This window comes from Chanodichthys erythropterus, chromosome 3, assembly GCF_024489055.1.
Source record: "Chanodichthys erythropterus isolate Z2021 chromosome 3, ASM2448905v1, whole genome shotgun sequence".
Taxonomy (NCBI): Eukaryota; Metazoa; Chordata; class Actinopteri; order Cypriniformes; family Xenocyprididae; genus Chanodichthys; species Chanodichthys erythropterus.
In genome coordinates, this window is record NC_090223.1 from 19,482,571 (window position 1) to 19,508,055 (window position 25,485).

A 25,485-nucleotide genomic window follows, 5' to 3' on the forward strand; every position below is an offset into this window, starting at 1 on the left:
TACTTTACAATTTACAAATTAAATGTTTTTTTCTTCTGTAAAAACATCTGTCCTCTGAAATTTCTTGGAATTTGTTAATGACCCCATATTTAAATTCGCCAGTAATGGCATAATTTTCATGTGTTTTATTTATTTACATATTTACCTTTTTTTCCATATCATGTTACTTTTTTTACATTTTGTGAATAAATATGAGTGACAAAATTTGTGTGTAGTATAAATTATTAGGCCTACATATATGTTAATGTAGGCTTATACAATGGACAACAACCAGAGGTCTGCTCTACAGGTAAGGTAGTGCAATGTAAAAAAAGTTCTGTTGAATATTCAGATTTACAGAAATGTTGTAAACTGACATAATAGCTTATGATGAATTATAAAGAAATATAAAATACACCACTTAATGTATTTATCTTACCATACATTTATGTTTTATATATTTGTTTTATATGGTTTTAGTCATTTTATCTGGAAAGATAACACTAAAAAAAACATTTTGATGGCAGCATATGAAGTACTAGTTTGGACGTGTCAAGTACGTTTTTAAAACGTTGCAAGGAGACATTCAGACGTGATAAAAACGTTATAAAGACTTTTCTGCAATGTTGTGAAAAAACGTATTTATAACGTAAAAAAAACCCGACATCTGTCGTATTAAATACGTCCGATTAAAACGTTATCACGACCTTTTCACAACGTGAAAAAAACGTTTTTACAACGTTATTGTGTTTGCTGGGTAGCACTCCAGTCACGTCACATTTATTTATATAGCATATTAGAATAGATGTTTATTCAATAGATTACAGCTACTTTACAGTAAAAACAATGAAAGTGCCTCATTTCATCAGAAGCACACTTCATTTTGTATTTTAAAGCGGCTATCCAGCGTGTTCATGTCCGCTGTTTTTACCATGTTTTTATCTTACCTCGACGAACTCAACTGATCAAGTGAGTCAGAGATTAGTTCCACACGAGTGAAGGCGGAGCCTCAGCGCACACCTCCTATTACGTTATCGTTACTGACCAATGGTTGTACGAAGGTGTTTTGCAGCTGAAGCAAACTTTTCCTGAAAGTTCGCTTTGGCGAGCTTCCAAAAAGAACACAAAACTAACTTTGTTTTGGCCTGATTTTGTTCGAAATGACGTCACATCAATTCGTTCTTCGATTTTGTTTGAAGTATATCGGAGCCTTAAAGGTGCAGGCAGTAAGTGATTTCTGAGAAACACTGTTGATATCTGAAATCAACCCAAACAAACAAACACACCCCTCACTCCATCGCTCCGCCCCCAAAATGTACGTACACCGAATGGAAGAGTCAATGTCTCTATCATAAAATAAAGCTAAGATGAAAAAGAACAAGGAAGAACAAAAAAAAATAGCAGTACACAATCATACAGTTCACAAGAGTAAACACAAGCAAGAGTTTATTGTTGCCAGCAGCACAACAGCTCCTGACAAAAAAAAAAAAAATGACACTCAAAACTGTCCTTTTACTATAGCTAACATTACAACAACATATCTTGATTCTGTTAAAAAGCTATTGTGTGATAATAACCCTTCTTTTCCCAGTGATATTCCCCCTCTTTCTCTCTCTCTCCTCCCCCATCATGAATGGACACGCCCCCTACTGCTGCTGATTGGCTACAAGTGTTGTGCTGTTTAGTCCAATTTACAATTTAATTCTCCTCACACGAATGACGTGTAAGATGTGTAAGACATCTCTTCAGTGTGAATTCTCATGTCATTTCACATTGAGAGCAGGGAAAATGTTTCCTTTATGTGTGAAAGTTTCCACACTGAGAGCAGGTATAAGGCCTTTTTTCAAGTGTGAATTAACATGTGCTTCTTAAGGCTTACTTTCTGAGTAAATTGCTTTCCACACTGAGAACAGGTGAAAGGCTTTATTCCAATATGATTCAACAAGTGCTTCTTCAGGCTTCTTTTACGTGTGAAAGTGTTTCCACATTGAGGGCAGGTGAAAGGCTTTTCTGAAGAGTGAATTATCAAATGACCCTTAAGGTGTCCTTTCTGTGTAAAACTCTTTCCACAATGACTGCAGCTGAAAGGCTTTATTCCAGCATGAATCAACATGTGATTCTTAAGGCTTTCTTTACGTTTGAAAGTGTTTCCACATTGAGAGCAGGTAAAAGGCTTTTCTGAAGTGTGAGTTAACAAATGATCCTTAAGGTGTCCTTTTTTTGTAAAACTCTTTCCACAGTGAGTGCAGGTGAAAGGCTTTATTCCGGTATGAATTAACATGTGAGTCCTAAGGCTTTGTTTACATGTGAAAGAGTTTCCACACTGAGAACAGATGAAAGGCTTTATTTCAGCATGAATGAACATGTGATTCTTAAGGCTTCGTTTACGTGTGAAAGTGCTTCCACACTGAGAGCAGGTAAAAGGCCTTTCTGAAGAGTGAGATACCAAATGATTATTAAGGTTTGATTTCTGTGTAAAACTCTTTCCACACTGAGAGCAGATGAAAGGCTTTATTCCAGCATGAATTAACAAGTGACTGTTAAGGTTGTCTTTACATGTGAAAGTGTTTCCACACTGAGAGCAGCTGAAAGGCTTTTCTGAAGTGTGAGATACCAAATGATATTTAAGGTGTGCTTTCTTTTTAAAACTCTTTCCACACTGGGAGCAGGTGAAAGGCTTTTTTCCAGAATGAAGTAACATGTGAGTCGAGAGGCTTCCTTTACGTTTGAAAGTCTTTCCACACTGAGAGCAGCTGAAAGGTTGTGTGACTTCTGTTATTTGAATGCTGCTTTGTGAGCAACTGTTTTCAGTTTTGGAGCAACTCAATGAGTTTTCTTCAGTGGTGTCATCATGAGCTTTCTGAAGCTGATATTTCTCCTCCACTTCATTCAGATCTTCTCTTTCCTCTTTCACATTCACCAGGCCTAAAATAAAAACAAAAAAATATGAAAATCAATTGAGACAATTGGAAAATAAAAGGAAATTAGGGTATGTTTACACAACAATGTACTAAAAATTGAGATTTTTTCCTTTGTGTTCTTGAAAAGTTTCAAGTACAGATGACAACACTGTCAAAATGATCCTGTTCACACAGATCTGCAAAAAAACAGCTAAAAATGCTGTAATATCCATGTCAAGCCAGTAGTTGGTCATGTCACCCTGTAAAGAAACACTGTGCACCTCAACACTTAAAGGGATAGTTCGCCCAAAAATAAAATTTTTCCTATGATTTACTCACCCTCAAGCCATCCGAGGTGTATATCTTCCTTCAGGCAAACCATACTGTATTTCTTTCGGAGATGGCTATATGCATCGGCTTGCATTGGCCCAACACCTAGATCAATATCTAACTAGGCATGTGACGGTATCAAATTTTCATGTTGCGATTAATTGCTGAAGCTTTTATCATGGTATATGGTATTATCACAATATTGAAATAAGTTGCAAAAAAAGTGTTGTCATAGTATAACAGCTCAGAATGTTTAAATACAATAATACAATACACAAAAAATATATAAAGTAAAATTTTCAAATAGATTAAAGTGCAAAAGAATCAGGCTATAAAGAACAACAGGTAACACTTCACAGTAAGGTCTCGTTATTTAATGCATTAACTAAGATTGAGCAATAGCTACATTTGTTACAGAAAGTATTGTGTTTTTTCTTTTGTTTGTTTGTTTGTTTTTTGTTAATGTTAGTTAAGAAAAACAACTGATCATTGTTAGTTTTATCTCAGGTCCATTAAATAAGTTCTTTTGATTTTAGTAAAGTTATTAAACAGTAACTAAGAAGTTAACATTAACTAAGAATAATTAATGCTTTATAAGTATTTTTCATTGTCAGTTTGGTAATAATGAATTAACATATTTAACTAAAGAAACCATATGTCTCAAAGTTTTACTGAACAATAACAAATAATCAGAACATTTCTAATCATTAGGGCATGTTGTAGTCCAGATTAAAATATAAAAATGTTTAAGTTTGAAAATAAATAGCCTATTAAGTCATTAAGTATTTGGTGCTGTGATGAACAACATTGAGATTACAAAAAAATGAATGGATATTGAAGCATTTTTAAAACTTCACTAGTGCAGTTGCTTTGTTTATGAGGTTTCCGGGGTAACCGCTGCATTTCTGCTGTTCGATCAGTGAACTCTGCTGTCAGAGAGTGAACGTGCACTTTCATTCAGCGCGTCTCCTTTCCGCCATGTGCTTCTCATGCACACTGGGCTTGTTTACATCAGAGCGCGTGTCCCTTTGATGCAGAATACAGTGGTGTTGTGCAATTTATACGGTTGATGGGGAAAGTATTCTTAAATGCATTATAAATATTGTAATAATTGGTAATAAATTGTTATGGTATTTTGATGTGCCCATGATAACAATACCGTTGTAACGTCTGGATGGATCCGTTCAGAGTCAATAAACTTTGGAGTTTTCAGAATGCTTTTAACCTGATGAACTTTGTTTCTTAATCACTAAATCGGCTCCGAACAGTCTACTAAAGATGAGCCCACTTGACACCTTTGTTGCCCTCCGAGGTAACACAGCAGGCCCAATTTCCTTGCTCTTAGGACATCAAAGGGGCCCCTCATGTGGACTATGGGCCAGATCCACATTCCAGCACCCACACACACTGGCACACACAAAAACACACACACAGACACACATACAGAAACACACAAACATAAATTTTTAACTGTATATATATCCTACCACTATGCTGAAATATATATTTCATATATTTTAGGGCCTATGCATGTTTCCTAGTGTTTAAATTAGTGTATTTGTGCTAGTGTGCATTTTAACGATATTATTTTGTCTGTAAACCATAACTTCTTGTCTATGCCTTTCTAATCTGGCGAGTTTGGTCTCTCCGTAAAGCTCCGGACTCGAGCTATTTACTGAGGTGGGTCACATGGCTGACATATGCATTTTTCTATGTGTTTAATGATACTGTGAAGAAAGCACTCGATCTCGAAATCCGGTCTGATGGCCACTAAGTATGCAAATTCATCTAGGAGGCCAAACCAAGGAACTTTGCCCGCCAGATAGTGCTGCGCATCTATTGGCCGCTACAATTCAGGAGGTGTGTTAGTTTGGGTTTCCATAAAAACAACAACACACACCTTTTCTGGGTTCTCCCGGTGACCTCCCGATCGTCTCGTGCACGTCTCCCCGGACGCCTCAGGTGACCGCGCTTCCCAACCACGCGCGCAGCTCGGGAGGACCACTTCCTTTCTCTCTCTCTCTCTTCGGTTAAGTTACTTAAGTTTAAACCTCTTTTGAAAACCCCGCCGGAGAAACCCTCTCGGAAAGGACCAAGCCAAGCGCGTTGAAACTGCTACTCACGGACTTGAACCAATAAGCAAGTATTATCATTTACCTTAAATTTGTCTAAACTGATTTCTGTGCTGGCTCTCTCAAAAGGGTTTAACTGTGTAATTTGCCATTCTTTGATCATCTTTCTTTCCCTGTCTTTTCTTCATTTTCATTCTCGTGTATATATATGTATTTTCTTGTATATATATTTAGATGTATAACCTCTGTATTCGTAGCTGCATATATTAAAACACTTAATTCATGCTCGATTGTTCTGTTGTTCTTCCAACTGAAGACCAAGTCACTTTAACGTTTTTTCGATCGCTTTATGCTTTAGTTATTTTCATGGCCAGAGAATAACTCCGTTTATAATATTCTGTGAGGGACTTAGTTTGCTGGACAAACGAACAGTTTCTCTAAATAATTATTAAACCAGAACTAATCATATATGTAATTGATTATAATTCGTTGTAATTGATTCACAATATATGTTTAATTCCCCATTGGGTCGATATATGAATCATAATTTATTCATAACCTTATGAATTATTATATTCATATTTCATCCATAAATTGATTAATAACCGCTACACATTCGTTACACCGTGCATTTTCATTATCGTGATATATCGCATTACCGAATATCGGCACAAGTCTATATCCAACTCATATTTAATTTTATAATTTTGTGACATCCATAATCCAAGTAATCCATATTGGTTAATAAAGGCCTTTTGAAGGGAAGCAATGAGTTTTTGTAAGAAATATATCCATATTTAAAACTTTACAAGTTCAAATATCTAGCTTAATGTGGAGGACCGTATGCAAACTACGAAAGTCAACCTTCCTTTGTTACAAATCCTCTCACTCAGATATTTGTGTGCTCAAACTGTCATGCGCACTCACACAACTCTCTGTGTTCTTGCACTAGAAATTAATTATCTTCGCTTCTGGATTAAATGTTGGCAAAAGTTATTAACCAATCAGACTTCCGACTGACCGATGAAAATGCTACATGGAATCTTATTGGCTGAGAAAGAACTGCAACTGGAATTCTTTTGACAATCAAAGACGGATATTTAATTTCTATTTAATATTATTAATCAAATGTATCTTAGAAATGGTTCAGAATGGGCCGCTTGGATGATTGATAAATAAGCTAGTCTAACTGCATCACAATGTTCAAACATTACAGGTCAAACCCCTCTGAATGATTTATCTGTAAACAACATATTGTTTCACAGTGTATTAAGGTGTATTAACAGCTCCCCAAGTATATTTGGTGACACATTTTTGTTTTTTATTATTTTTAGCCTCTTACACTTTTTTATCCACCTGAGATAATGAAACCATTCCTGATTGATTTAAAAGCTCTTCATATGTTGCGTCTAAAAAGCCTGTGTAAAACGCTGGCGGCGCCACTTTCTCCTCTTTTCAAAAGCACTCGGGAGCTTGCTCTCCGATGGTGTCAACAATATGACAACATTGACAATCGAGCTGCAGTGACTCTTAGAAACCCTTAGTGAATATTTGACAGAAAAAGACCAGGTAGGCTATGTGTGTGTGATCATGTGCTTTTATAAGAGCAGTTAGCCACATCCAAAAAAAAATGAAATAAAATAACGACTTATATAGTGATGGCCGATTTTAAAACACTGCTTCATGAAGCTTCGGAGCATAATGAATCAGCGTGTCGAATCAGCTGTTCTGAGGGCCACGTGATTTCAGCAGTTTGGCGGTTTGACACGCGACTCCCCTGATAGCACACGTACATCTCGGAGACGTCTATTTGATGTGTGTGTGTTTACGTCTGGAAGACGTATTATTTAGGGTGTTTGCCCTGATAGCACACGTACATCTCAGAGACGTCTATTTGATGTGCGTGTTTACGTCTGGAAGACGTATTATTTAGGGTGTTTGCTCATCTGGAATACGTCTAGGACGTATCCTGTCAGATGTCAAATAGACGTTTAGAAGACGTCTTTAAGATGTTTATGATTTAGAATGTATGTAAAACTGACATCTTAAAGACGTCTATTAGATGTTTGTAAACAGCAGATGCTTTCCAGATGAAGTGATCTTTAACAGACGTCTTGCAGACGTACGTGTGCTATGCTCATCTGAAATACGTCTATAGACGTTTCCTGTCAGATGTCAAATAGACGTTTAGAAGATGTCTTTAAGATGTTTATGATTTAGAATGTATGTAAAACATACAAAGTTTTACACATTCTAAACATCTCTGGAACACAAATTGATATTTTTTGTACATCTGCAAGACATACAAAAAATATCAAAATTTTTGTTCCAGAGATGACCGAAGGTCTTACGGGTGTAGAACGACATGAGGGTGAGTAATAAATGACAAAATTTTCACTTTTGGGTGAACTAACCCTTTAAATCAGAATATTTAATATCATTTTCATCGTGGAAGTTTATTCTGATTGGTTAAAAACAACGTTGAAAAGATAATTCGACAACGTTGAAAAGATAATTCAGAAAAGATAATTAATTTCTAGTGCAAGAACACGGAGAGATTCACGAGTGCACAGGACACAGTTTAAGCGCACACAATATCTGAGAGAGAGGAGAAGCAGTTCATAAGAGAGCACTGCATACAGTGGAATGCGCGCGTCCAGTTTTCTGCCCTCACGCTACAATCATGCGCTCTCGATATTTGTCATTAAAATTAACTCCATAGAAAACCGCAGGAAGGCTTCTGTAAACAGGTAAACTTTTGCCCACACAAATGGATTACGAAAACATAAAAACAAAGTCTGTATGATGAGTCGCACACGCTCCGAGTTCAACAAAATTATTCCAAAAAGCAACGAGTGAAAATAAAATCTAAATAGTATCACTGCCTGTTCAGTTGCATTGTTAAGACATTTGAAACGTGGATTTCAGATATTTTAATTAATTTAATGCTTAGCTTAACGTACCGCTACAGTTATTAAATATGAATGAAGAATAGACACCAACCTCCTTGTTCCTCGTGTTTTATTCTCCAGGGTTCTGGTTCACTCATGTCCTCCTCACTCTCCTCTTTAACAAACACCATCTTCACAGCAGCAGATCTCAGTTCTGTTGATACTCCTCCGGAATGGGAATATTACAGATATTTATTGACCTTATTCAAAATGTATTTAGTTTGCATTAAGCAAGTACCACAACATAACTCCAGAAACTAATCTTCTTCCTCTGAGGTTTAATGGTGGTTGGTAAACACACGCATGTGTCTTACCGCCACCCACTGGACTGGAGTGTGAAGAGAGGAGAAATAATATGGGGGAAAACTTTTTTCCTTTGAAAAAAAAAAAAAATGCAAAGAAATTAAAAGGACTTTGAAATTTGCTAAAATTATATAGCCTATCCTATGAGTATTGGAGTTATATCATTAGCCTACAGGCTTGAGTGAGGAGAAGAAAAGAGAAACGAGAGATTCAAAATTTATTCCAGTCAAATATTTCAGTGAAAATCACAAAATGTTCCCCAATGTTTAATTATGTTTAACTTTTCATAATCATGAACTACATTTTGCAGAATGACTGACGTTACAGCATTTAAACAGGGATGAAGTCAGCAAAATAGGGACACTTTTGTTGTCTTTTATCTCCAACTATGTTTTTGAAGGAATAAGAATTCTTCTGAAATGTTTTAAAATGGATCACAATTGGATCAGAATTTTTATTTAAACCACAGATGGTCAGGTGTTATGTTTTGGCTTTGTTTCTCTTTAATTATGGACGTAGTTTGCCAGTGTTATTGTTCCTATGTTCCCGCCATCATTAGTTGTCATTTTGTCATGTTTTTACTATTTTTATTAAAGTTTCTTGACTATTTGAAGTACGACTACTCTTATCTTGATCTTCGTGGACCTTCGTGGTCCATCAACTGTTGCACTGGGGCTCAATGCTACATTATGATTGAGGGTGATAACGATAGTGATGTGACGAATGCTGTTTTCCATTCATCCCCCTCATGTATATGGACAAGGTTATAGGCGCTCCACAAGTCCAACTTCGTGAAAATGCAAGCTCCATGTAAAAGGGCTGTTGGGACCAGAAGAAGAGGGTAGGCTACTGGACTTGACCGTTTATAAGTTGCTTATAAACTAGCTGCTTGCTGAAGACATCCTGGAATACCCGGTATTCGAGGTATAACTCTGTGGTTGCTGGACTCTCAATAGTCTGGTGTTCCGCTGGACTCTCCAGTCTCTGTGGTTCCGGCAGACAAGAGGAGAGTGTTGCAGCATCCACGGGAATCCCAGGATGATGTCAGAGTTTGAACCCTCCAGCACCATGAACAATACTTTTTTTCTTGATGCAGGCATCCAACATGAAGTGTCATGGTGGGGGTGCAGTGACAGATGTAACCACAGCCCAGTGGTTTTCTCAAGATCGACTGAACATGGAGAACATGAGAACAGAGTTTCTTATGAAGATGGAGCTTGCGTAGCAGGTTAAGTGATATGAATTTGCCGGCAGATCCAGAGTCTATGATGGCTTTTGCTGAAATAGATTGAAGAGGAGTCATCAGAATAACATCAGAACGTACAAGAGAGGAAATTGAAGGTGGGATATGGATAGTACTTACCGCTGGGTGTGGTGGTCTAACTGGACAGGTTGGAAAGGGCTGTCCCTCTGCACCATAAGCAAAAGCAGTTGTGGATTCTGTTGTAGAACTTAGAATAAAGTTCTCTAATCCAATCACAATGTCATAGATCTCCATTTGTTGACAGATGTTGGGATTAAAGCACTAATGAAATGCGGTGATCAGCACAGTCTCATTCCACCAACTGACGGCAGCTTGAGTGAGGAACTGGAGAGCTTCCTTGACAAAGCTGGTAAAGCTGGTCAAGCACTGAGATTGAACTGGCATTTGACCTCTTTGAAATGCACAGAGAATGCTGTCAGCGAGTTAGTATCAGGTCCGTTCGCGTCCCACGTGACACATGCCATGCAGTGCACATCCTATCAAAAGTGAGATTTACTGTATGCGATCTTCGCTCTGTCATTGGCAAACAGCTGTGGCTGCATTTCAAAGAAGAGAGCGCCTCACCTGAGTATGTTATTTAGGTCATACCATGAGACTGGCAGAAGCAGATGGTGAAAAAGTGGTGATGGGTGGTTGAAGTGCATGATGGATAGCTTGAACTAAGTCAACAAAGGGATATGATGGTGGATTGCTGGCCAAGAAGCCGTGGTTTACAGTAAATTTATAACAGCTAAGGGGCATTGTTAGAACTCCATTAAATGTTATAAATTATTAAAAAATATTAAAGCAAATATGTACATATCAATGCAGGTAAAATATAATAGCATTGGCATATAATTTGCAAAGTAAGAAAAATGCACTTAAATTATTTTATTTTTACCTGTGGGATACCATGAAAATGAATATTAGTTCAATAACCTACCATTCTGCCAGTTTTCACCTCTGATATTATAATAGTGACAAGAATTAAACTTGCATTGACTCCGAAGTATGCAGACGTCTTTTTGTTGGGTGCTGTTGCCATGGTGAATCGTAATATCGGAGCTCCATTGATCATGCCGTTTCATAGTCGCTGTGCACCTGATGTACTCGCTACATCATAAGAAGGATGGTGTCTAGGCTAGTATTAATCTCTCTGTTTATCCCGAGGTTTGCCGCAGCCTGCCAGATCCAGGATGTATCCAGATGAGATGAAGGACCTGCATCTAGACATGATGATAACGCAGCCCTGACGTTTCAACTAAACTAACCCCCACGAAGGCCCATTTCCCTTTCCCTATGTATATATTAAATGTTATCAAAATTATTCCAGTTTGTATAGATCCATGGACACAACTAATTTTTCTGTATTATGCGGACCAGTAAAGTAATTTGGCAAATATAACTTTTTTTTCAAAAAAAGACCAAGCTTCTGCACACATACACACTCAAACACACAAATCTATAAACTAAACACACAAATGAACGGCAAGAATGCATTAAGAATATTCGGTTTTCAGTGGGAAAGGTGTTGTTTAAGTGCCTCCTAAAGTAATAATTAACAATTTTTACAACGGAAGTGATTCAATCAAAAAACAACTTTAGCTCGATAAGAATTTTCATATTGTCACTGTGAAGTTGCTTTAAAACAATATGTATTGTGAAAAGCACTATATAAATGAAGATGGCTTGACTTGACTTGAGAGTCAACCTACTCTGGGTCGATTGAACTCAATTCAGCTGTTCTGAAACTGAAAATTCAAGAGTTTCCCATCTCAGACTAAGTGAACTCAGGGTTTAAGTTTTAAATCAGAGCTGGTTGAACCTCCTTATTGAAACGGGCCCATGCATCATTACTCATGCTCAATCATCCCTCAATTAATCAATGAATAATCTTATTAAATCCAACACTGATTGCACGACAAAGGCATTTTGGTGGCCTGAAAATGAAAACGGGTTTCAAAGTACACGTTTTCGGAAACGTTCTACCACTGTCATCTCTGTAAAATGCAAAAATGTGAATCTGTGAAAACGCTGATGTCATGCACATGCATATTACGTGTTTAGTCTATCAAACCTAATTTGTCAATGTGTTTTCTGTGAATGTTTTTCTGTGAATTTATTAGCCACTATAGGGAATTAATGAGAGGAATATCAAATCTATTTGGGACCTGCATGGAACCTGAGGTAAAAACTCTCTGGGCCCCAGTTAGATAGCTCAGGTGAAACCCATTTGGCCCCACATGGCTGTGCTGGCTGGGAGATTTCAATGGTAAAAGTTTACTCAGAAAAGTCAATGCTATAGTACACAAAGAAAGAATATGCACATTTGTATATATACACAGTACATTTATTTGTGTAGCAATTTGTTGCATGTAAACTGAAAAATCACATATGCATGTCTATCTTTACACATTTCTTATTGTGAAGTCATATATAGTGAACAGAAAATTCTGGAAAAAACAAATTGTACCTCCTCACAGTACATAACACTACAAGTTCCCATTTTCTTCAACTCTCTACATTGCAAGTAAATTAGTGACATATTTACACAATATCACTTGGCTGAGAGAAAGAGAGAGCCCATACAACGCTTGTTAACAGAACTGTCACAGTCCCGATCGGACCAGTGATTTCATTGACATGAAAGTTTATCATTTGAAACCTTTAATTATTTTTTCATAATCTTACAAAAAACAACAAAAAAAAGTATTATTCATGGAAGGCCAGTATTTGGCGATGTCAATTTATCAATGTCAATCATGAAAGCCAAAAATGTCAAAACAAAATGATAACGACAGAATCAGACTTGAAGGTAGTTTCCACCTTGATATTCAGGTCTACCATTAAAAGTGTTATCCTAAAATCATATTATCCAGAATCAACTTAATGTATGTTTTCCTCAGTGACAAAGTCAAGATTATTAAAGAAAATGTACATCTAAAAAGATGCCAATTCTTTGTATTTCAGTCATATTTGCCTTTTAAAAGAGTAAACCCTTAGAAATCTGAAGTTTCTGGTGTTTCTTGATACCAAAGCAATTTTTTTACTGCAATAATCACAGTTATAGGTTCAGTAAGTGATTTCTGAGAACACTTGAAATCAACCAAACAAACAAGCCCATCCCTCCTTCCATTGCTCTGCCCACAAAATGTACAATGAATCAAAGCAAAAGACGATGTCTCTATTGTAACAGAAAATATACAAAATAATGCTTTGCAAAAAATAAAGCAAAGATGAAAATGATGAGATCTGAGTGACATGTGTAAGACATCTCTTCAGTGTGAATTCTCATGTCTTTCCACATTGAGAGCAGGTGAAATGTTCTTCCTTGATGTGTAAAAGCCACGCTGAGGGCAGGTACAAGGCCTTTTTCAAGTATGAATCAACATGTGCTTCTTAAGGCTTCTTTTACATGTGAAAGTCTTTCCACATTGAGAACAAGTAAATGGCTTTTCTGAAGTGTGAATAAACAAATGATACTTAAGGTGTGAGTTCTGTGTAAAACTCTTTCCACACTGAGAGCAGGTGAAAGGCTTTATTCCAGCATGAATTAAAATGTGATGCTTAAGGTTTGCCTTACGTGTGAAAGTCTTTCCACACTGAGAGCAGCGGAAAGGCTTTTCAGAAGTGTGAGATACCAAATGATCCTTAAGGTGTCCTTTCTGTGTAAAGTTCTTTCCACAGTGAAAGCAGATGAAAGGCTTGTTTCCAGCATGAATTAACATGTGTATCTTAAGGCTTCCTTTATGTTTGAAAGTGTTTTCACACTGAGAGCAGCTGAAAGCGTTTCCTGAAGTGTGAGTTACCAAATGTTCCTTAAGGTGTGCTTTCTGTGTAAAACTCTTTCCACAGTGAGAGCAGATGAAAGCCATTATTTCAGCATGAATTAGCATGTGATTCTTAAGGTGTCCTTTACATGTAAAACCCTTTCCACACTGAGTGCAGGTGAAAGGCCTTTTTCCAATATGAATTAACATGTGATTCTTAAGGCTTTCTTTACGTGTGAAAGTTTTTCCACACCGAGAGCAGATGAAAGGCTTTTCTGAAGTGTGAGATACCAAATGATCATTAAGGTGTGATTTCTTTGTAAATGTCCTTCCACAGTGGGAGCAGGTGAAAGGATTTTTTTCTGTGTGAATTATCATGTGAGTCTTAAGGCTTCTTTTATGTTTGAAAGTCTTTCTACACTGAGAGCAGCTGAAAGGTCTTGTGACTTCTGTTATTTGAATGCTGCTTTGTGAGCAACTGTTTTCAGTTTTGGAGCAACTCAATGGTTTTTCTTCAGCGGTGTCATCATGAGCTTTCTGAAGCTGATATTTCTCCTCCACTTCATTCAGATCTTCTCTTTCCTCTTTCACTTTCATCAGACCTAAAATGAAAAAAATTAAAATGACAAAAACCAATTAGGACAGTTGGGAAATTGGGGTATGTTTACACAAAACAATGTACTTAAAACAGAAAGTTTTTTCCTTTGCACTTTTTAAAAGTTTCAAATGCAGAAGACAACATTCTCAAAATGATCCCAGTTCAAACAGATCCACAAAAACAACTAAAAATGCTGTATTATTCATGCCAGGCCAGTAGTTGTTAATGTCACTCTATAACAATCTGTTACAATGAGATGACATTATTCACTCATCCTTCAACCATTGAACATTAAAAGGACATATAAAAGAGTAAAAACATCAAGACCACGAATAATCCCAAAAGCACAATTCTTTCCACAGCAATAATGGACAAGTTAAATATCACCGTAGTATTATGCAACATGCATTGCCTTAATCAAAAATGTTGATTAACTTCAGCATTGCTTGATACTATGTCAAAGTGATTTCCGTCATTTTGACAGATAATAAATTGTATTTACCTGTGAAAACAAACCTGGAAAGAGACGTGAAGATTTGAGGACAAAAACAAGAGACTCTCTGTGTATTCCAGTAAATTATATTGCTAATTAAGTGAATTCCAGTGAATTAATGGGATATATTGTCATTTAAATTGGGAGAACAGACCACAAATGTGCAGTATATGTAAGCTTTATCTGTCTGAGTGCCATAAAGTTTTCTAAAGTTGTCATGCCTGTAACTCTTAAAGTATCCAATATATCTTAATATCCTTCTAGATTCTTATTATCAATAAACTTTTCTTTTGGAATCTTCATTTTATGGTTCAATCTCATAGATATTGGGACACCAATGTGACGCCACATCCAAATTTGACCCATTTTTAATGGTCAAGAATCAAATGTAAACATCTGATAGTTAGTGTGTTTAAAGAAGAATGTCATCCTTTTTCCTACTATTACAGCAGAATGCAAAGGGAAAAGAAAATAATCATGAGGAAAAGAACGCAGCGACTGAAAGAGCTCTTGCCATATATATTCTTGTGTTAACGTCACGTTAAAATACCAAGCATCGAGTTGTCTGAAAATAAAATATGAAGGAAAATTGAAAGCTCATTCAGTCAAACTGACAGATAAGCTTTATTTGTAGGGCAACCTTATGGTTTGATATTCATTTCAGTCTTTTTGAATGGAAGTTTCCCAAACTGGAAGTGCCACCTATAACTCAATACGCAGTAGGCTAGTCAGGAATAAGGTGGATAGACTGAACAAGTTGTGTGGTAATTACAGTACATTGGTCAGGACACAAACTCTCGACTATAATTTAATGACCTCAAATATGGCTTACCATCTGAAACATGCAAGTAGAAGCAACTTTACATTGCTCAATTTAATATTAACTTAGAAAAATGTGTTCAAGTGTTTGTGCGGAGTGTGAAAGCTGAATAGTACTGCACTTACATGACAGCTAACATGGAGGCACCGGTATGATCACTTGCACTTAAAATACTCAATTTTTGGTCATACAGATAAGAGAAATACATCTTTTGAATCTGTGAAGAGTCTACTTTTACACAAGTAAATTCACAATAACAACAAAATGTTGTGCTTTTGGGTCATACCGTGTCAAATCAACCAGAGGTCCCAGGCTCAAATTTTTGATTTCATTAATATTTTTTATGTAGAAAGACAAACATAAATGAAAGCCAAAATATTACATATCACAGATGTATATTTACGGAGTAATCCACAATTTTATATTCTGGTTCTTAAATGTTCATTTTGGTATCTTCATTTTAACCCTAAATCAGGCCACGTGACTCACGAGTCACATAGTTTTTATTGTCTTTTTTGGGGCATAAGAACAATTTTTTTATTAAATCCTTTTATCATTTATCAATGCCTGGTCTGTCTCAAGTATGCTGGTCACATGATTTGCTTCAAGTTTTCAGTGATCTATTAGTAAGCCTGATCTAAATCCAACATGGCTGCCAGTGGTGGAGAACATTCAGATTTTGAAGTAGATAATTATATATTAAACTTACTTTTCTTTTGGAAAAAAAATTATATTACTGCTAACATTAATTCTGAACATTGTCTTAGGGTGCTGAAGAAAAAAAAATTGTCATATGTTGTTTATGTTGTTATTTAGCACGTTTTGAAATGTATGTGACTCCTGAGTCATGTTGCCTGTTTAGGGTATAAAAAAGGGATTAACCCTAAGAGTGGAAAAGTCTATAGTAACCATATTAAAAAAACTGTTGCTCCCTTTTTTGAGAATTTACGTAACACTACACTAAATTTAAATGGTTGTAATTTAAGAATGTTTTAGACATAAGTTTGGTCTTGTTTTTTTTTTTTTTAAAAGAAAAAGTAACTTCAAAAAATGATTATATTTACTGTAAATCAAATGTACTCTACAGTCCAGTCAAAAAGTTTGGAACCACTAAGATTTTTAATGTTTTTTAAAGAAGTTTCGTCTGCTCACCAAGGCTACATTTATTTAATTAAAAATACAGTAAAAAACAGTAATATTGTGAAATATTATCACAATTTAAAATAACTGTTTTCTATTTGAATATATTTGACAAAGTAATTTATTCCTGTAATCAAAGCTGAATTTTCAGCATCTTTACTCCAGTCTTCAGTGTCACATGATCCTTCAGAAATCATTCTAATATGTTGATCTGCTGCTCAATAAACATTTAATGTGTACAATTTTACAAAATATTTGTGTACAATATTTTTTTCAGGATTATTTGATGAATAGAAAGTTCAAAAGAACAGTGTTTATCTGAAATCTAATCTTTTGTAACATTATAAATGTCTTTAATGCCACTTTTGATTGATTTAATGCATCCTTGCTGAATAAAAGTATTCATTTCTTTAATTTCTTTTCAAAAAAATAAAAATTCTTACTGACCCCAAACTTTTGAACGGTAGTGTATAATGTTACAGAAGCTTTGTATTTCAGATAAATGCTGTTCTTTTGAACTTTCTATTCATCAAGGAATCCTGAAAAAAAAGTACACAACTGTTTTCAACATTGAAAATAATCAGAAATGTTTATTGAGCAGCAGATCATCATATTAGAATGATTTCTGAAGGATCATGTGACACTGAAGACTGGAGTAATGATGCTGAAAATTCAGCTTTGCATCACAGGAATAAATTACTGTGTACAATATATTTAAATAGTACACAGTTATTTTAAAAATATATATTTTACAAAATAATTTTTACTCTAAAATTACTATCAAATCAAAGTCATATGTCTAACCAATTTGTGTTCTAAATTTTAATTTAATATCACAAAATGTAACTTCCCATGAGATTTTTAGGTGTTGTACCAAAAATAGCCACTGGGTGTTTTTTTAATGCATTCTCCTGTATCAAGTTTATACATTTCAGTCTCAATATCAAAAAACAGTTGGCAGATGGGACCGTGAGACTCAGAACTTTCCAATGATATGTGTTTTGTCAAGATTAGAATTTTTTTTTTTATAAAGTAGTTCAAATAAATTGTGTAATACAAAACCTGACACCACCCACTAGGTGAGGAGCTTGCTAAAAGAAATTAAAGTACCATTTTTATGGTAAAGCAAGGTCCGATTTCAAAATGATTTTCACAGGAATCTTGAGTTTGTAAGCTTTTGAATGATATATAATTTGTCAACATTACATCAGGTAAAGTATAGGATATAATTGTTTTAAGCATGCAGTGGCAAGTAGGCCAGTAACAGTTAACAGATTAATGACTTGGTCCTTTTTTTATACCCTAATCAGGCAACGTGACCTGGGAGTCACAACTCATAAAATCCAAAATATATCAAATATTTCAAAAATTCTTTTGGATATGTTTTACTTAAGCTCAGATGATATAAAAAATATCATGAAAATATTTTTGGCTTATCATTTTCCACTCTTGCCTGTTTAAGGGTTAAAGGCCCTCGATGGTTCAATACCAGGGATATGGACATGTTAAAGGGGCTCCATGAGTAAATTGTACACATTGTCAGTGGTCAAAAACCAAATGTGTGTCACCTTTTATTCTTGCATGATTTGGCGCGTCCAGTTGTGGGCGAGCAAAGAAAAAAAACGCGAGCTCTCGCGCTACATAATGCGCTCTCAATGTTTGTCATAAAAAAGCCATAGTAAACCGCAGAAAGATTTCTGTAAAACGGTTAAACCTTTACCCACACAAATAGATTACGATAACATAAAAACAAAGTCTGTACAAGCTCCGAGTTCAACAAAGTTTTACATTCCAAAAAGTAACGAGCGAATATCGCTGCCTGTTCAGTTGATTTTTAAAACCTTTGAAACGTGGATTTAAGACATTTTTAATCTTAATTAACGCCTTGTTTTTACATTAAATAATTCAAGACAGCCGTTATTAAATATGAATGAAGAATAGACACCAACCTCCTTGTTCCTCGTGTTTTATTCTCCAGGGTTCTGGTTCACTCATGTCCTCCTCACTCTCCTCTTTAACAAACACCATCTTCACAGCAGCAGATCTCAGTTCAGTTGATGCTCCTCCAGATATTCCTGCTTGCTTCAAACCTTACTACCGTCTATGAGGATGGGAATATTACCGGTATTTATTGACCTGATTCAACATGTGTCTTTCTATATACTTAAAGTACATTTCTAAAAATTTGTAGTCAGTATCACAACACAACGCCAGAGATCATTCTGAAACTAAACTTCTTCCTCTGAGGTTTCATGGTGGTTGGCAACGCATGTGTCTTACCGCCACCCATTGGACTGGAGTGTGAAGAGGAGGGGAAATAAAGGGTTGAGGGACTAACTTTTTTTGCAGAATATCTGACGTTATACAGCATTTAAAATGGAGTGAAGTCAGCAACATTTGGGCACTTTTTGGTAAACAGTATTAAATACAAATTTTCTACACTATTAATGTTTTAAACAAATGCTCAGGGTCTCTTCAACTATAGTTTTTAAAGGACTAAGAATTTTTCTGAAATGTTTTAAAATGGGTCAGAATTTTTACCACAGTTTCACCTTGTTTATTGTCTGGTGTTGGTTATGTTGATACTGTTATGTTGATTCTTCTGTTATTTTATTAAAATTGATTGACTATTTAAAGTACGACTACTGTCATCTTCGTGAATTAACTCATGACATCAGGAGTGATGGAGGTCCATCAAGTTTTTTTGCGCTGGGGCTCAGTGCTATATTATGATTGAGGGTAATAAATCTCCACTGTACCATGGTATTGTTATGACAATCTTGGCAACCTTCTAAAATTCAGCAACCAGCAAAATAAGAGAAATAAAGCCCCGGGTATACTTCACTTTCCGCGCCCGGACGCGTCACGTGTGCAGTCGTGTCCGCGCATCTTTCAAAGTATACTAAACAAAAGTCTCATTAAGACAAGCCATTTCACTCGGCGGCCATCTTTGAAACGCCTCTCGGGCATCCAAGTGCAGCTCCCATCTCTTTGAATGGGGAAACATCAAATTCTCCAAAGCTGTTTGCCAAGTTTTCGATTAAATTTAATATTTGAAATCACCAATGAAATCTGACAATAACTGTCTCATAAATTTTGTTTCTAAATGCTTGAATCATGACAAAAAACACTATTTTTCAGGCTGGATCAAGCTAATGCGCAGACCTAAATGCTTGAGCCTCATTTCGGAGGCGCGCATCTGACTGTTTCTATAGAAACCGGAGCTTCTAACGGCCCTGCAATGATGCGATGACTTTACCAGTCAGCGATTGGCTCTTATTTAGAAGGCGGGACTTATTCCTCCATATTGCGCATTTCACTTTCTCCCATTCAAAACAATACGAATGACATGTCTTGTGTTATTCTATAGGCTTTGTACTAAACCAAGGATGTGTGCAGATAACAGAGTTCGACATATGCGCAGTGCAATTTTTTCTGTACTATTACCAGACAACCGGATATTCACTAGGCAGGATCGGAGAAGAAAAATAGTGCAGCCACCATTGAAACATAGTTCAGAAGATACACCAAGAGAACAGGAATCAAAAACGATGGAGAAGTCATGCTTTTGAGTTTACTCGTCTTATTTTTGAATCGTTCTTTACACACTGACTCTTCTTCGACGACTGCACATTGTGCTCAGAACTGTGCATATTGCCACCTAGTGGAGTCTTCTTTCCTGCTTGCGGACGGGGTGTGCGGCCAGCCGTGAGCCCTCCGAATGACGAAAATTACATCATGCGGATGGTGCACAAACGCGGATTGTTGAAGTATACCCGGGGCTTATGAAACTACTTTACAGGGGACTTATTATGCCTTTTTTTACAAGATGTAATATGTCTCAGGTGTCCCCAGAATGTGTCTGTGAAGTTTCAGCTCAAAATACCCCACAGATAATTTATTATACCATGTTGTAAATGTCAATTTTTGAATGGAAGGAGTATCTTTAAATGCAAATGAGCTGCTGCTCCCCACACCTCGCTTTCCAGAAGAGGGCGGAGCCTTTACAGCTTGTGCATCAGATACTCTGCAAAAGCAAATAAACATCTGTTTGGTTTGATTATCATCAAGCTATCTAGATGATATCTAGCTATCTAGGTCATGCTCATGTGACATTTCAGTTCATCATCATCATGAAAGTTTATTTGCTTTTTAAAAACCATTTCAGTCTAAACTTCTGATATATGGTTTTCTGAGTGCACTCACCCGAAGTATGTGCACAAAGAGCTGTCAGACGGTGCATCCCCGGTAAAACGTTATTGTGTTTAAACTGTCAAATACACACAATGTTATACCAAAAACACATAAAAGTTCACATAAACACAGTCGGTTATGTCCGTGAACGTAAACAGCAAATAAAGAAATTGCATGTGTATATTAGATCTTTGTATAAAAGTGAAAGCAGCATAATATACAGTAACTACTGCAATACTATTAATATAAATCTTTTCTTAGCCTCAGACGTCATGTGGACCGTTAGCTGAAGGTCTGATGCATATGGCACACTTAACTGAAAGCACTTCAGAATTTGGTTGGTTGAATTCTACAGGATGTCCAAGAGTGTGTTTCACGTTCTTTAATGGTCCTCCTTAAAACAAATGCCGTGAACCACGCCAAACCCCCTCGTGGAGGAAGTACACTTTTGTATTTACAGCTGTGACAATATGTGCTCACCAGGATCAACTAAACAGTGGATTTTCAAAAGCATCTGAAGTTTGCGGCTCCATTTTTGCAGTAAACTTGATGCACACGGCTGTCTATTATTGTAGGGACATCGACATTAGATTTTCATGCCCCTAAACATGATGCAGAACAAAAAAAACTGTGATTGGTCGCATTACATATCATATAAGTCAAAAATCCTCTTGGGTGGTCCTTGGCCAATGAAAGCTACGATAGAGTCCAGACCTTCTGTCGTCAATCTAAAGGCCTGGCTATGCAAGATGAAGGGTACGTTTACACGACAACAATGTACTAAAAATAGAAAAGTTATTCCTGTTCACACAGATCTGTGTAACTGACTAAAAACTATGTTCTATGCAAGCCAGACAAGTCGTTGGCGATGTCACTTTGTAAAGAAAGACTACGCGTGCCAGACCCTCTCGCTCTTTTGAAACGAGTGGTGGACAGCTGGAACTTCGTAAGTCTCACCTTACCAGGGAAATGGGCGGTTGGTAGCCGAGTATAATATTTATGAAAATGCGAGTACGATGTAACTGCCCCAGCGCTGCTGGTACCAGAAGAAGAGGGTACTAGAACTTGACTGTTTGAGAGTTGAGAGCATGGTAGTCGATGCAGGGGTGCAAGCCTACATCCTTTTTCCCAATGAAGAAGAAACTCGAAGTGGCAGTGGAAGTGAATGGATGGATGAATTCTTGCTTGAGAGCCTCCTCGACGTACTCTTCCATGGCCTTCTGTTCCGGAATGGACAGTGGTATACTATACCCCTTGATAATCTGGCCCCAGGCAACAGGTCGATTGCACAGTCCTATGACCGGTAAGGTGGTAATTTGGTCACTAGCTGCTTGCTGATGCAGATGCGCTGAGGCAATTTGCATGGGCTCTGGTGCTACAGGGGCGACAAGTGTAGAGGCGGACGGAGGATGCAGCGTGGGATGGTCAGGATGCAAGCAGTGAGTCATTGTGAGATTCTGATGGAATGATGAATAAATCTCTCAAGTCCAATCACAATTTCATAGATCACCATTTGTAGACAGTTGTTGGGATTAAGCCCCTGATGAAATGAGGTGGCTGCATTTCAAAGAAGAGAGAGCATTGTAACATGAACCTGCTGCATTCCTCCGCCTCACCTGGGTAGGTTGCTGGTTGGGACTGGCAGATGGCGAAGTGGTAACGGGTGGTTAAAGTGCATGACGGATAGCTTGAACTACATTATATTGCCAAAAAAGCCTTTATGGGAATTTGGGAATTTTTGATCATTCTTTTAGAAGGGCATTTGTGAGGTCAGGCACTTATGTTGGACAAGAAGGCCTGGCTAGCAGTCTCCACTCCAGTTCATCCCAAAGGTGTTCTATCGGGTTGAGGTCTGGACCAGTCAAGTTCCTCCACACCAAACTCGCTTATCCATGTCTTTATGGACCTTGCTTTGTGCACTGGTGCACAGTCATGTTGGAAAAGGAAGGGGCCTTCCCAAACTGTTCCCACAAAGTGGGGGGCATGTTCAAAATGTCTTGGTATGCTGAAGCATTAAGAGTTCCTTTCACTGGAACTAAGGGGCCAAGCCCACTCCTGAAAAACAACCCCACACCATAATCCTCCTCCACCAAACTTTACACTTGGCACAATGCAGTCAGGCAAGTACCATTCTCCTGGCAACCACGATTCATAACTCCAGAGAACACATCTCTACTGCTCTAGAGTCCAGTGGCGGCGTGCTTTACACCACTGCATTCAACGCTTTGCATTGCACTTGGTGATGTAAGGCTTGGATGCAGCTGCTCGGCCATGGAAACCCATTCCATGAAGCTCTCTACACTGTTCTTGAGCTAATCTGAAGGCCACATTAAGTTTGGAGTTGCTATTGAAGTATAAAGTAGCTATTGACTCTGCAGAAAGTTGGCGACTTCTGCGGACTGTGCACCTCAACATGCGCTGACCCCGCTCTGTGATTTTACGTGTGTACATTATACACCTTTGGCCATGGAAGTGATTGGAACACCTGAATTCAGTGTTTTGGAGGGGTGTCTCAATATTTTTGGCAATATAGTGCAAGTCAGCAAAGGGATCCGATGGTGGATTACTGGCATTGCTTCAATCTGCTTTACATTACATGTTGGTCTAGACCGGTCACGAAACAGAAGGATGCAACACAGGTTAGCTTAAGTAGTGTGTGGTTGAAGAGTGTTTTCAGGTGTTGTTGATTAAAGCAATAAGCTCCAAGAAGCCATAGTTTTCAGTAAATTTATAACAGCTAAGGGGCATTGTTAGGCACAACGTGGAGCGGAGCTATCACAGCTGACATTCAAACTGATTTTTTCTCATAATATGATCATAGGATTGACCTGAAAGAAAATGCAATATAGATGCAGGTAATACAAACTGCAGTGAACAATATCAATAAGAACAAACATATGTTTACATTGCTAAGGGTGTTGTACAGTTATATATAAAACCGTTGGGTGAAGTGGTCATAGCCATGTTTATTGTGAATGAAACACAGCTATTGACCAATCAAAATCACAAGGACAGTAACTAACCATAATAGAACTCTGATAGAATGCTTGATGCCCCTTTGACACTGTTTCTGGGCTGAGGTAGTTATTGGCTGCATCCCAAATGGCGTACTTCATGTGCACTTTCGGTCTTGTGGACTTTCTTGGCTGCTGCATGCCCATGTCTGTTAAGTCCATGAACCCTGTTCCTGGAGATCTGTGTCCCATTCATCATGTTAGGTTACAGAAGGGAGCTCACGAGCACCCCCTTTGCGGCCACTATGCGAACTTCTGCTGAGCCTGCAGGTCTGCGCGCTACGCAGAGGACTTTATCTGGCAGTCAAAGCGGCATTATGTCATGAAAGTGCGGACTCAGAGGAAGACCCGTGAGGGTTAAGGATGCCATTTGGGATGCAGCCGTAGTTGTTGTGTTCTGCTCATCTATTCTTCTTTTAATGTTTTTGTTGTTCCTCTTTCCTTCAGTGATTCTGCTAATGTGTTCATGACCAATGCTCAATCATCTCTCAATCACTGAATTATCACATTAACTGTGTTACATTTAATAGCCTGTAGTGTGCTACTGATGATTTCATCCACTTATCTGAGAAAACCCATGTGGGACCTGCATGGAAACAGGTCAAAACTGTCTGAGCCCAGGTGAAACCCATATGGCCCCATAGCGTTGGTGGCTGGGAGATTTCAAAGATAGGTAAAAGTTAAATCAGCAAACTCAATGCTGTAGTACACAAAGAAATAATATGCACCTTTGTATATATACAGTACATTTATTTGTGTAGCAATGTGTTACATGTAAACTGAAAATTTGACCAAAAAAATGACGAAATATATATATATATATATATATATATATATATATATATATATATATATATATATATATATATATATATATATATATATATATATATATATATATATATATATATATATATATATTAGTTGAGCTCAAAAGTTTACATACCCCTTGCAGAATATGCAAAAATGTTAAACATTTTAACAAAATTAGAAGGATCATGAAAATTGCATGTTATTTTTTATTTAATACTGTCCTGAATAAAGTATTTCACATAACAGATGTTAACATAAAATACCCTTGATTCTTAATACTGTGTGTGGTTACCTAGATGATTTATGACTGGTTGTTTGTTTTGTGATGGTTGTTCATGAGTCCATTGTTTGTTCTGAGTAGTTAAACTGAGCTCTGTTCTTCAGAAAAATCCTTCAGGTCCTGCATAATCTTTGATTTTTCAGCATTTTTTTCATATTTTAACCCTTTCCAGCAGTGACTGTATGATTAGATCCATCTTTTCATACTGAGGACAATTGAGGGACTCAAACTCAACTATTAAAAAAGGTTCAAACATTCACTGATGCTCCAGAAGGAAACATGATGCATTAAGAGCTGGGGATGTAAACTTTCTGAATTGGATGAACAGGGTAAATTATATATTTTTTTCTCTTTGGTAAACATGCAAGAATCTTCTGTTGCTTCCACTAATTGAAAAGTAGTAAATGAAAAAATATGATCTTTAAACAAAATAAGAAAAACTTGCACATCATCTTCTTGTTCAAAAGTTTTCACCCCCTGGCTCTAAATGCATCGCGTTTCCTTCTGGAGCATCAATGAATGTTTGAACTTTTTTTAATAGTTGTGTTTGAGTCCCTCAATTGTCCTCAGTGTGAAAAGATGGAT

At 37.0% G+C, this 25,485-nt stretch overlaps 2 protein-coding genes across 3 annotated transcripts; both read right to left on the reverse strand.

The window, feature by feature from the left end:
• Nucleotides 1-881: 881 nt before the first annotated feature.
• On the reverse strand, nt 882-8,492 carry LOC137009241 (gastrula zinc finger protein XlCGF57.1-like). The gene is made up of 2 exons (XM_067371298.1): nt 8,285-8,492; nt 882-2,904 (listed from the first exon to the last, which is right to left on the reverse strand). The coding sequence occupies exons 1-2, from the start codon at nt 8,361-8,363 to the stop codon at nt 1,823-1,825; spliced, it is 1,161 nt and encodes a 386-aa protein (XP_067227399.1). The 5' UTR covers nt 8,364-8,492; the 3' UTR covers nt 882-1,822.
• Nucleotides 8,493-12,151: 3,659 nt separating this feature from the next.
• On the reverse strand, nt 12,152-18,813 carry LOC137009250 (gastrula zinc finger protein XlCGF57.1-like). 2 transcript variants are annotated; one of them, XM_067371317.1, is made up of 3 exons: nt 18,549-18,600; nt 17,047-17,138; nt 12,152-14,150 (listed from the first exon to the last, which is right to left on the reverse strand). In XM_067371317.1, exon 3 carries the CDS (start codon nt 14,143-14,145, stop codon nt 13,153-13,155), a length of 993 nt encoding a protein of 330 aa, XP_067227418.1. In that variant the 5' UTR covers nt 14,146-14,150; nt 17,047-17,138; nt 18,549-18,600; the 3' UTR covers nt 12,152-13,152. The 2 variants fall into 2 exon arrangements, with proteins under 2 accessions (XP_067227418.1, XP_067227410.1); XM_067371309.1 differs by lacking the exon at nt 17,047-17,138 and having other exon boundaries at nt 18,549-18,813.
• Nucleotides 18,814-25,485: the final 6,672 nt, after the last annotated feature.